This window comes from Sarcophilus harrisii, chromosome 2 (genome assembly GCF_902635505.1).
Source record: "Sarcophilus harrisii chromosome 2, mSarHar1.11, whole genome shotgun sequence".
In the NCBI taxonomy this organism is placed as follows: domain Eukaryota; kingdom Metazoa; phylum Chordata; class Mammalia; order Dasyuromorphia; family Dasyuridae; genus Sarcophilus; species Sarcophilus harrisii.
This window is the reverse complement of record NC_045427.1, coordinates 45,041,037-45,054,038: the sequence shown is the minus strand read 5'-3', so window position 1 is coordinate 45,054,038 and position 13,002 is coordinate 45,041,037. Positions and strand designations below refer to the sequence as shown.

General features: G+C 37.9%; 1 protein-coding gene across 1 annotated transcript in view; it reads left to right on the top strand.

Moving 5' to 3' along the window:
• TCF25 (transcription factor 25) overlaps positions 1 to 10,775 on the top strand; it is a 49,605-nt gene extending 38,830 nt beyond the window's left edge. Inside the window, exons 17-18 of the mRNA XM_031950106.1 lie at positions 5,008 to 5,080; positions 5,880 to 10,775. Of these exons, the coding sequence (XP_031805966.1) occupies positions 5,008 to 5,080; positions 5,880 to 6,065 (259 nt within the window). The 3' untranslated portion in view covers positions 6,066 to 10,775. The remainder of the gene's footprint in view (positions 1 to 5,007; positions 5,081 to 5,879) is intronic.
• The last annotated feature ends 2,227 nt before the right edge of the window (positions 10,776 to 13,002 follow it).

The window sequence follows — 13,002 nt, the reverse complement described above, 5'->3', positions numbered from 1 at the left end:
CATGTTAAATATGTTAAATCCAATATATGTATACATATTTATATAGTTATCTTGCTACACAAGAAAAATCAGATCTAGAAAGAAAAAAAAAAACTAAGAAAACAAAATGCAAGCACACATTAACAGAAAGCATGAAAATGCCATGTTGTGGTCCACATTCAGTTCCCACAGGCCTCTCTGGACATACACACTTTTCTAATCTTTTTATGTCTTACACATGTAACTTAGACATCCTCTGCCATCTAGTGACACTGACCTCCTTGCTCTTTCTCAAATAAGATATTGCATCTTTTGGCTCTGGCATTTTCCCTGGCTGTTCCGTGATTAGAATGTTCTCCTTCCTCATCAAAATCTCACCTCCTACAGGAAGTCTTTCTTAATCCTTCCCTCTGTTGATTCTCTTCTAATTTATCCTGTGTATCCAGTGTTTGCATGTTATCTTACATCTTTATTTTGTATCCCCAGCACTTAGTATATATAGTACCTGAGACTGGTACATAGTGCACATAGTTCATAGTGCACAAAGTGCTGGGCCTGAAGTTAGAATCTTGATTCATTCTTCTGGATTCAAATCTAGCCTCAGACACTTCTAGCTCTGTGACCTTAGGCAAATCACTTAACCCCATTTGCCTCAGTTTTCTCAGCATCAAATGAGCAGGAGAAGGAAATGGCAAAACCCCATGGAGGGCATGGACATAACTGAATAACAAATGATACATTTAGGTACTTGAAAAATGTGAATTGACCGATGATGTTGCTATAATTAGGATTTGGTTTTAGCATTATGTTTATATTGGTTTCATCATCAAATTCTTTATTGTTAATGCTATTAAAACCATTCCCTTTTTGCTTAAGAAGTTGAAGGGATCTCTGATCTCAGCAATGTGGCTCCTCTCTTTGGAGGTGCCTACTGAAGCCCATTTATACTTTCTTAAAAATAGTATTTTATCCAATTACATGTTAAAATAGTTTTCAACATTCATTTTCAGTCTCAAATTTTTTTTCTTCCTCTCCAAGACAGCAAGCAATCTGTTACAGGCTATACACAATGCAATCTTGGAAACATTTCCATATAAATCATGTTATGAAAGAAGAAACAAAGTGAAAATGATATACTTCAGTCAGCGTTCAGACTCCATAATTCTTTCTCTGGATGTGGATAGCATTTTCTATCATGAATCTTTAGAATTTTCTTGGATCATTGTATTGCTGAGAACAGCTAAGTCAGTCATAGTTGATCTTCACAATGTTGTTATGTAGAGTGTTTTCATGGGGTCTGCTCACTTCACTCAGCATCAGTTCATGTCAGTCTTTTCAGGTTTTTATGAAATCTGCCTGTTCGTCATTTTTTATTATGCCACAGCTTGTCCAGCCATTCCCCAGTTGATGGGTATCCCCTCAAATGCCAGCACAAAAAGAGCCGCTGTATTTTTGTACACATAGTTCCTTTTCTCTATTTTTGATCTCTTTGGGATGCAGACCTAGTAGTGGTATTTCTGAATCAGAGTATATGCGTAGTCTGACAGCCCTTTGAGCACACCTCACAATCACTAGATCAGTTCAAAACTCTACCAGCAATGCAATTAATGTCCCTGTTTTCCCACATCTCCAATATTTTTCCTTTTCCTTTTCTGTCTTATTAGCCAATTTGATAAGTACAAGATGGTACCTTAGAGTTGCTTTTTAATTATATTTCTTTAATCAATAATGATGGAGAGCATTGGATGTTTTTTTTTTTTTTAATGACTATAAATGGCTTTAATTTTTTTCATCTAAAAACTATCCTTTCACCATTTGTCAATTGGGGAATGACTTATATTGCTATAAATTTGATTCAGTTCTTTATATATTTCATAAGGCCTTCATCAGAAACACCAGCTAGGAAAATTGCTTCCCATCTTTCTGCTTTCCTTCTACCTTCATTATATTGGTTTTATTTGTTTTTAATTTAATGTGATCATAATTGTCCATTTTGTATATCATAGTGTTCCCTAATCTCTTGTTTGGTCATAAATTCTTCCCTTCTCCATAGATCTAACAGGTGTAAACTATTTCTTGCTCTCCTCATTTGTTTATGTGTCACCTTTTATGTCTAAATCATATATTCATTTTGACTTTGTCTTGTTAAGAGATATGAGATGTTGGTCTATGCCATAGTATTTTCCAGTTTTCCCAGAAGATTTTGTCAAATAGTTCTTACCTTATGGAGTTTTGGAGTTGATTAAACAGTAGATTATTGTAATAATTTATTACAATGTCTTTCGTACATAGTCTATTCTTCTGATCTACTCTTCTATTTTTTAGCCAGTACCAAATAGTTTTGGTGATTCTTTTTTAATATAGTTTTAAATCTGGGATGACTGGCCCATCTTCCTCTACATTTTGTTTTTCATTAGTTCCATTGATAATTCTTGACCTTGTTCTTCCAGATGAATTTTGTTGTTTTTTTCTAGCTCTACCAGATAATGTTTTGGTAGTTTGATATGGTACTGAGTAAGTAAATCAACTTAGATAGGATTGTCATTTTCACTCATTTTGCACTCATTCACAGCAAGGAATTGGTACCAGTTGTTTTTCATGTACTGTGTTGAGAAGAACTAACAATTACCTGAGTGCAGTCATAGACCAATATTAGAATCCAGTTTTGTATTCACAAGATCTATTTAAACCCATCATTCAAGGGTTCTAGTAAAGGCCTCATTTCTAAACTATGTAGAGAATTGACTCAAATTTATAAGAATTCAAGCCATTCTCCAATTGGTTAATGGTCAAAAGATATGAATAATTTTCAGATGAAGAAATTGAAATTTTCTCGTCATATGAAAAGGTGCTCTAAATCACTATTGATCAAAGAAATGCAAATTAAGACAACTCACTACACACCTCTCAGATTGGCTAAGATGACAGGAAAAGATAATGTGGAATGTTGGAGGGGATGTAGGAAAACTGGGACACTGATACATTGTTGGTGGAGTTGTGAACTGATTCAACCATTCTAAGAGCAATTTGGAATTATGTTCAAAGGGCTATTAAAATGTGCATACCTTTTGACCTAACAGTGTTTCTATGGGCTTGTATCCCAAAGAGATCTTAAAGGGGGGAAAGGGCTCATGTGTGGAAAAATGTTTGTGGCAGCCCTTTTTGTAGTGGCTTGAAACTGGAAATTGAATGGATGCCCATCAATTGGAGAATGGCTTGTTAAGTTATGGTATATGAATGTTATGGAATATTATTGTTCTGTAAGAAACGACCAGCAGAATGGTTTCAGAGAAGCCTGGAGAGACTTACAGGAACTGATGCTAAGTGAAGTGAGCAGAACTAGGAGATCATTGTATACGGCAGATTATATACAAGATTATATGATCAATTCTGATGGACATGACGCTTTTCAACAGTGAGATGATTCAGGCCAGTTCCAATAATCTTGTAATGAAGAAAGTCATCACCCAGAGAAAGGTCTGTCGGGATTGAGTGCGGATCACAACATAGCATTTTCACTACTTTTGTTGTGGTTTGCTTGAATTTTATTTTCTCTCTTTTTTCTTTTTTTTAACTTTTTGATCTGATTTTACTTGTGCAGCAAGATAATTGTATAAACATGTATTCATATATTGGATTTCACATATATTTTTACCATGTATAACATATATTGGATTACATGCCATCTAGGGGAGGGTGTGAGAGGAAGAGGGAGAAAATTGAAACACAAGGTTTTTCAATGGTCAATGTTGAAAAATTATCCTTGCATATGTTTTGAAAAAAAAATTCAATATTTAAACCCATCAGTCCAGGACTGCTAGACTGCAAAATACACGATTTGACTCTGTCTCTACAACTTTTTGCACAGTGCAGTTTGAGAACACTGGCCTCTTTTATTTAATTATTAATGCCATTTTAGCAGATCTAAGCTATACCAAAAGTCATAGTTGTTGCTAAGGATATTGAATGTGCTAAAAATTTGGTTTTTATTTTTTTTATTTTTTTTTTATTTTTTTTATTTAATAGCCTTTTATTTACAGGATATATGCATGTGTAACTTTACAGCATTAACAATTGCCAAACCTCTTGTTCCAATTTTTCACCTCTTACCCCACCCCCCACCCCCTCCCCTAAATGGCAGGATGACCAGTAGATGTTAAATATATTAAAATATAACTTAGATACATAATAAGTATACATGACCAAAACATTATTTTGCTGTACAAAAAGAATCAGACTCTGAATTATTGTACAATTAGCTTGTGAAGGAAATCAAAAATGCAGGTGTACATAAATATAGGGATTGGGAATTCAATGTAATGGTTTTTAGTCGTCTCCCAGAGTTCTTTTTCTGGGCATAGCTGGTTCAGTTCATTACTGCTCCATTGGAAATGATTTGGTTGATCTCGTTGCTGAGGATGAATGTGCTAAAAATTTGTAAAACAAATTTGTTACCTTTTTTTTTTTCTTTAAATCAATTTTGTACATTTTAATCTTATAAATTGGGTATTCTTTTTTTTTTTTTAAACCATACTTAACAATGGAAAATCTTTATGCTTAGCATTGCTGTATCCTTGCTTCCACCTCCTTTCAGAATTATTTTATTCTTTGGGATGAAGTATATGAGTCTCCATCAGAAGGAAACTAATGTAGCCTTCACTCCTACTTGCCATGCCATGTGAATGTATATCTTATATTCCCTCCTCAAATCCTGGGTGTCCTCAACCCCATTCATTCACCTGTTTAAAAGCACCATCCTTTAGTCCAAAATCCATTCTGTTGCTTTCAAGCTCCCTTTGCATCTCCTGCTTATTTCACTGCTACTGATGCCACCCCTGGCTTTGACTATCCTTTCCCTGCTGGGGGCAGGAACAGAAAGGGTGAATTGCCCAGGTGAAGAGGATTGTTTTTTAGATTATTATTTGCAAAGCTCTACTACAGACTAAAATCCACGTGGTATATAGGGCCAATTAGAAAAAGAAAATAAAACAACTTCCTGACATTTCCTTGATTTTTTTTTTCTTTCAGGGTAAATCGTTACTCCAATGAAAGCACATTATCTCTCTTCTTTCGATCATTGTTGCCAAATTTTACCTTTCAGGTATGTTGAATGAATCTGGTGCATTTTTATTACATTCTTAGTCTCTGCTCTTTTCAGACCAACTCAGAAGAATAGGAATTTTGGTAGAGTTGTTAAGGAGTCAGCTTTGTTGGGTGCTAGTTGGGTGGTTGGGCAAGAAGAAAACTCCTCATATCCCTAGCAGCTAACTAGAGTAGGATCCTGACCACAGCACAACCACTAAACAAATAAGTGTTCATTGAATGGAATGGTTGATTGAGATGTAATTCTTGTTTCAAGGAGTTTACATCCTAATTAAGAAGACAGACACAGAAACCTAAAGTGGTTGGATTCAAAGTATGAGATGGTAGATGAGCTCATCTCATTAGAATAGTGCAGGTGAAAATCTTTCTATTTAATAAATGCTAATAGGGAAAGTTGTCTTTGAAGCTTTGGATTCATTTTGAATGCATTCACCCAATATTATGATTACTCATTGCACATATCTAGGAGGAACAGACTGGTACTTTTTAGAATTTTTTAAAAATTGTATTTGGTTTTTGAGATTTGTTTTGATTTTTTGAATCCTCCCACCTGTGGCTGCCTTCAGAGGTCACAATGAAACTCCATCTGTGTAGAGAGGCAATGTCCAGCAAAAACTCTTCTGTCTTCGTTGCCAGTGCGTGACATGTCTTTAATGGAAATAGTTTGGCCTCATATACCAGTGGGAGCAATGAGAACTTTGAGTCCCACTCATGTAGGGCAGAGCAGAACACATCCAGAAGCAGCCCCTTCTCCTCCAGCACTTTCCCCTCCAGCACCATTCCTCTTTTTCTGTCAGGGAGAAGATACACCAGATGAAATAGATCCGGTTGGCGCAGAGGAGGACCTTGACCAGGGCTTGAACAGGCTGATGGCAGCCATGCGAGACCTGCTGGCAAACATCCAGTTCCAGGACCCTCCAACAGAAGATAACCCTGATGGGAATGGAGATGAGGATGAAGACGAAGATGAAGACTGGGACTAAGACTAGAGCATCCAGAATCCCAGTGATATGCTGTATAATTATGTTCATGATTTTTTTCGGTTGAAATTTAATAGTTCCCTAAAGTAAAAAAGTAAGTGCTTAATTTATAAAGTCATTTGCCTCTTTTCTTCTACAAATTTGGAAGAGCTCCTCATTAGTATGTGTCATATGAGGGAGGACATCAAAGTTCTTGGAAGTGTGCTCAAAGCACAGCTTAGAAGCAGGCAAAGCAACAACCATGAGTGACTGGAGACTTTTTATTACTCCATCACGATCTTTCATAAGCTTCACTTTGAGATAATATCTCACACCTGGTTAATGTGGAGTCTGTCCTGAAATAAGCCTGAAGCTGAGCTAGGAGCTCAGCTGCGAACAGTTGGAGCCCTGGGACTGCCTTTCATAGGTTACCATCAAATGGCCTGGCCCAGCCCCAGGTTATTATCCCATTATCAACCATTCCTTGGACTACTTGAGAGAGCTTTGATGCCCACTTGATATGAAGCAAAGCCCTTGTTTTAGGGGAGGAGCACCTGGAGTGGGAATGATAGAAGTCTTTGTTCTTTCGCTGTAACTTACCTCACCTCTCTGGCCTCTGGTCTTTTCATCGGTAAGAAAGGAACAATGTTTGCACTAAAAATCCCATAATAGAGTTATTTGTAATATGTTACTTGTTGATTTGTAAATGTGAGATCCTGAAAATTAGGAAGAAATGATGGAAACTCATTCCCTAAAAAGGACAATTTTGAGGTTATTAGGAATTACAAGTCCATAAGCCTGCATTCTCATCTCCTTACTTAACCTCTAATATTGAGATTAATGAAGATAGACAAGAACAAGTAGATTTTGCCAAATGGTACTCTACAGCAAATAAGTCCATAGAGTCACTCATTTGATTAAAAGATGCAGAGAATAGAGAATTCCATTGTATTTTTGTTGTTGTTGTTGTTGTTAACTATTAAAAAACAATTTAGCAGGACAAAATGCAATCTTCAAAGGCTTTCTTTAAACAAGATATCTTCAGAACATATGTGAAGATCACAGACTTGTACTTCTGGAAGATACCTCGGTAACCAGCTAAATAAAAATATCCTCTGTAGTAATACTAACAAGTGGCTGGCCAGCCAAGCTTTGCTTGAAGACCTCCAGGGATATCTAACCCACTCCTTTCTGAGGCAACACATGTTGCTTGTGGACAGCGCTAATCATTGGCAAACTTAAATTGACAGCTTTCACATTTTACTTCCAGTTCTTTCCTTGGGGTCCAAGTAGAATATGAGTAATCCTTCCTCAGTGTAACAGCTTCTCAGACATGTCTTAGCTTTTTCTAATTCCGTTAGCTAGTCCTCATGTCATGAACTCAAAGCCCTTCATTTCCTTGGCTGCCTTCCCTGGAACACTCTCTAGCCTCTGACAATGTCCTTCCTAACTTGTGGTGCCCACAGTAATGATAAGAATTATAACTAGCATTTAGATAGTGCTTTACAATTTGCAAAGCACTATATGTATATACAATCTCATTTGAACCTCACAAACCACCAAGTGAGGTAGGTGCTCAGTAATTATCCCCATTTCTTAAAATGGGAAGTAAGATAGACAGAGCTAAGTGGCTCACCAGGCCCATGTTACCCATGAAACTGAAAATAATCCTCCAGGTATAGCCTTAATGGGACAGAGTATAGTAGAATTACCCCTTCCTTATTCCTCTTTGGACCCTGGGCCTTCTTTTATTCTGGCCTAAAGTTGTATTCATTTTCTTGGCTTACCTATCATACCGTTCACTGATATTGATCATCTACAACTTGCAAATTTTCTTCAGAAAGATTGAGTCTAGTCATGGCCCTTTCCATCATCTTGATTTTTAAAACCAGTTCTGGGACTTTATGTCTACGTTACATTTCATTTTCTTCATCCAGCCTGATAATCTTGTCTGTCCAAAACTCACTAGACTCCTGACTGTATTCCATTGTGCTGGCTCTCCCTCCCACTTGATGTCAATCTGAAAATTTGATAAGCGTGCCCTCTGTGCCTTTGTCCAAGTCCTTGATGAAAGTGCTGAACGGCATGATGTCAAACATAGGTGTCAAAGGCACCTCCTTCCAAGCTATAGTGAAGCCTTTAATGACAGCCATTCAACCAGTTCCAACTACATCTGTTAGTAATACTAACAATAATAATAATACTGTTGTATTATCATCTAACATCTTTTCCACAAGAATTGCAGGGACATTTTATCAAATACTTTGCTAAATTTAGGTAAAAACATTCATAGCATCAATCTGCTAGTTTTAATAAGTCTGCCTGAACAAAGGGAAACAATTTGGACTGGCTCTTGGTGAATAGAGCTACTTCTAGATGTTCCCTCATCATTCCATCGACATCAAGTGAGGTGGTCTATGTGCAACACATTGCAAACCATAATATAAAAATACATCAGAAAGCCCTTCCTGTTGCTTCCAGAAAGGTGTTGGTGGACTACTCTATTGCTCACACACCCTTTCCTGGTTACCACACTATATAATATTGTCCTGTCCCTTCCCCGCCTTCCTCCCCCAAAGAATGTAAGCTTTTTGAAAGTTGGAGCTTTCTTTTGTACTTATTGGTAAATCATGGCTATTAACATCAACAGCAAAAATATACAATAGAAATAGTCCAATTTATTTGAACTTACTGGCCTGTGGTTTGCAGGCTCCCTTTTCTCTTTTAAATTGAGACTTTTTGCATTGAATTCTGATTATATCCACAGCCTTTCAGAGATTACAGACAATGATGTATCATGCCTGCCAATTTATTCAGTGCCTGACAGTTCATTTGGGCTAGATAAGAAATGGAAGGGATTCTGTATCCATATAGTTCCTCTCAGTGCACCTAGTGACTGATGCAAGTCACTCCAAAACTGCAAAGCCTCTCAGATAAGATCCAAAATGTCTTACTAGCCACATAGGAAATAACCAAATGTTTGAAAATGTCTATTGTCCAGATTAGATGGAGTTGAATAGATAGTCTGATCCATTTAGAATACATGCTGCAGGTAGACAATGAACTGGTCCTAGGAGTAGGAGAAAGACAATCATCCCAGTTACACGTGGGAAGTTGTGTAGGCCAAGGTTAACACAAATTGAGCCATATTTCCATCGAAATCTCTTAAGTATTGGCATATTCTGAATGCCAATGTTTCTGAAGACCTATGTTTCTTCATAACTTGGGGATGATCCTAGAGTCTTGGATGATGTATCAGTGGGATACAAAGTCTACAGGATCTTAGCAAAGAAAGCACACTTCCACTGTGGGCCCAGGGATACCTTCTCTCTCCTGGCAGAGGAGGACTATTTGACAAGGTCAGAAGATGGTCTATTAACAATTAATTAATTGCTTTTTTGTCCCCAGGGTTTTTTGAGGATGAATTTTTTGACAAAGGGGAAGAAACCCTACCAGTATTTCTAGCTTCACATGACTAATATATAAGCTTAGGGCTTGAGGATAATTAAGGGTAAGATTCTGTTTTGGAGACTTCAGGTGCAATCTGTAAACTATTTAAACTGATACCATGAACAAGATCAGAGAAAATAGTTTAGCTAGGGAGGCACTAAAAAAATCAAAGGTTTTTTTTTTTTTTTTAGGTTTTTTTGCTAGTGATATTCCAGCCCCATTAAAGAATGTAGATAGGGAATAACTTTTTAAAAAATAAATTTTCTGAATATCGTAGGAGAAGGCTTGACTATCTTTGGAAATGGAGGGAGATGTAATGGGTCCAGGGCACTAAAAATACTTAGTTTCAGTAGCCGTTTCATGGGAGGGGGGTAGACAGTGAAGAATTAGATAAGAAACAATGCTCAGAAGAAAAATGCTGCAGGTGGCTAGAGCAGTGCAAAATCAGAATGCAAGTTTTGAGAGGATGCATCTGTTTACCTTTTCTGAAGTGCTATCCCTGCATGCAGAAAAATTGAAATCCTGGGAACCTACTGCATGACCTACTGGGTCAGTGAAAGGAGACTCTCACTCCCTTCTGCTATACTTGGGTATTCACTTGAAAATGAAACCTGCAAAACAAATAGACCTTTGATTATATATGACTATATTCCAAGAATGGAAATTGTAGACATTGAAGTGGCTGCAGAAAGATGGGCCTGCTAATACACTGTGGCTGAGCTGGAAATTGGTGAGATTGTGGAGAAGTGAGCAAAATGCCCGTTCCTTTCTACCTACAATATTCCATTGTTGAGCATGACTTCCAGAGAGGTTAAAAATGGAAAAAAAAAAGGTTGGTCCCCAAGCACACCAAAATAGTCATAGTAGCATCATTTTTGTTTGAATAAAAAGCTTTGGGTTTGTTTTTTTGTAAGTGGCGGGGGGGGAAAAAGGAGGAAGGATGGGAAATATGACCCAAATGGCCATCAGTCATTTTCCCAAGTTTGTGGAAACGTTCTGTTTATAGAAAGCTTAAGGTTTAGCTTAGGGGGATCCTGGGAGATCCATAAAGATGTTTGAGCTAAAAAGGACTCAAACTTTTTCACTTTATAACCAGAGGTGTGGGGAGATTGCATGACTTGCCCAAACCAGAAACCACTTCATTGATCTGATGTTGCCTAATCATTTCTAGCCTCTACTAGTGACTGGTGGAGAGAGATTTTGAACACAAGAAGTGCCCCCTGTGGGCTTTTTATTTTTGTGTGTGTTTTGGGGAAGAGTTAGGTAGGTTTAATACCCAAAAAAGAAAAAACTTGCTTTGATGATTAATTTTAAAATAAAAGAGAGTGGGATACAAATAAATGAGGCAGCATTGGAACTAGCATATTAAATTAAAAAATAATGATAAAACAGCTAACATTGACATCACGTCTTAAGGTTTGCAAACCACTTTGCAGATAGCTCAAATCTTAGAAATGTTGCTCTAAAAAACCAGCTATGGATGATAGAGATTTGTGGTTTGATATGCAGTGCTCTTTTTTTCTTCTTAGGGGCACCTAGGTGGCAAAGTGGATAGAGCACTGAGCCTGGAATCAGGAAGACCAGAGTTCAAATCTAGCCTCAGACACTAGCTGTGTGACCCTGGGCAAGTCATGCAATCTCTAACTGCCTCAGTTTCCTCATCTGCAAAAGGGGATAATAGCACCCACCTCACAGGGTTTGTTGTGAGGATCAAATGAGATGATATTTGTAAAGTGCTTAGTACAGTGCCTGGCACATAATGGGCACTTAGTAAATGCTTATTCCTTTCCCCTTCCCTCTTTGTATAAGGAAATGTTCATGTTTGTTGATTTCTGTAAAGTTCATAACAATAAAATGAAGAATAAAGAAGTGCTCCTACTTGAGGTCTTTTGGGCTTTGAATAGAGCTATTTTATCTGAGGCTGTTGAGTTGATAAAAAAAGACCTCACCGATCTCTCCAGTGAGCTATCAGAAGAAAATCTTAGAGGTGAGAGGGGCCTTATAAAAACAGGTCATTTAGTACATCTTTTCTTATAGATAATAAAACAGCAGTTCATGAAAAAGTCCAAGTTCACATAGTTACTGGCAGGGCAGAAACTAGTCTTAATCTCCCAAATTTGAGGCTAATACTCATTCCATTTCTCCAAGGAGACAAAAAAAGCAGAGAATAAATTTATTTCCATCTGAATGTAAACTCTTGGAGGGTACAGGCTGTTTTTGCCTTTCCTTATATTCATTCCCAGGGCTTATCGCATCTGGTCCCATAAAGAGCCACTTAATAAATGTTTATTGATTGATTAATATTGGGACTCCAAGAAAGCTGAGATTAATGACTGGACAGACTGGAAATAACCTGACTCCAGTACAAAACCTTAATATGCTGCTAATGGAGTTTGAAAAATCAATTCTTTTTCTTAGTTTATTTTACTGTTCTAGAACTCCAAAGAGCCATGTATTCTATATGCTTGAGAAACTAGGAGTAAATTGGCCCAGGAGTGTTCTGCCATTCCAAGTGGAGATAATCTTAATGTAACATCTCCCCACAGAGGAGGGCTTCATTAGTGTAGTTTGGTAGAGGAATCAGAGTGGATTGTTTGAGGAGGATTCAAGTTGGGGGAGCACTAAAAAGAGATGGGGAGAGCCATCTGCCCGGTAGCCACTTCTCTGCTCCCCATCTGGATCAGCACCCTAAAGATGGTCTTCCAGAATCCAGGCCCCAGAGGAAGTTCATTTACTTAAGCTTTGGAACTCCCACCCTAGGTCTGAGCCACATCGACAGGTGATTGAAAAAGTACAAAATTGCCTCGCCACTGTCTCTAGTCAGACCAGGCTCCATATTCCAATCCAAGAAACACTTGGGTCACCTTCTGTGACCCATGTGTGTAGTAATCCCTTCCCCTCCTCCCACCTCCCGCTCTGAGCACAAGAGCCAAATCACTACTGCTTTGGTTTACCAAAAGGATTATTGGCTGCCCGTGTCCTCTTGTAAAATGTAGGCTCCCTGAGGGCAAACTCTCATCCCCATTTTTTCTCATGCACAAGCATTCCCCAATGCCTGAGATAGAGAACTTAAATGAAATGTTTTCTCATTCATTCATTCATTCGTGACAGGAAACATAACATGACCAATTGGAAGTGGTCTGAAGTGTATCATCAAAAATAGACGATATGGAGAGGAAAAAATGAGTCAGTTATGTAGCAACAACGGGAGCCAACCAATGGGGCATCCGCTGTTCTGTTGCCATTTCTGAACTCTCAGCAGGTTGAGGGGTGAATTCGCCCTTTGTGAATTTATGGGAGAGCATGAATGAAAGTCTTAGGGGCCAATCTGGCCTAGTTAGGTTACTATCTGCCTTGTGGGGAAGAATGACCATATCCAAATCCACTGGAGTATTAGAAATGACTCATTGAGTAGATCATAGCCATTCTTTTTTTGGTTATTTCACTACTCGGGGAATGCATTGCCACTGAGCGGGGCCCAGAGCAAAAAGAGATCTGACGGTACCTCTGG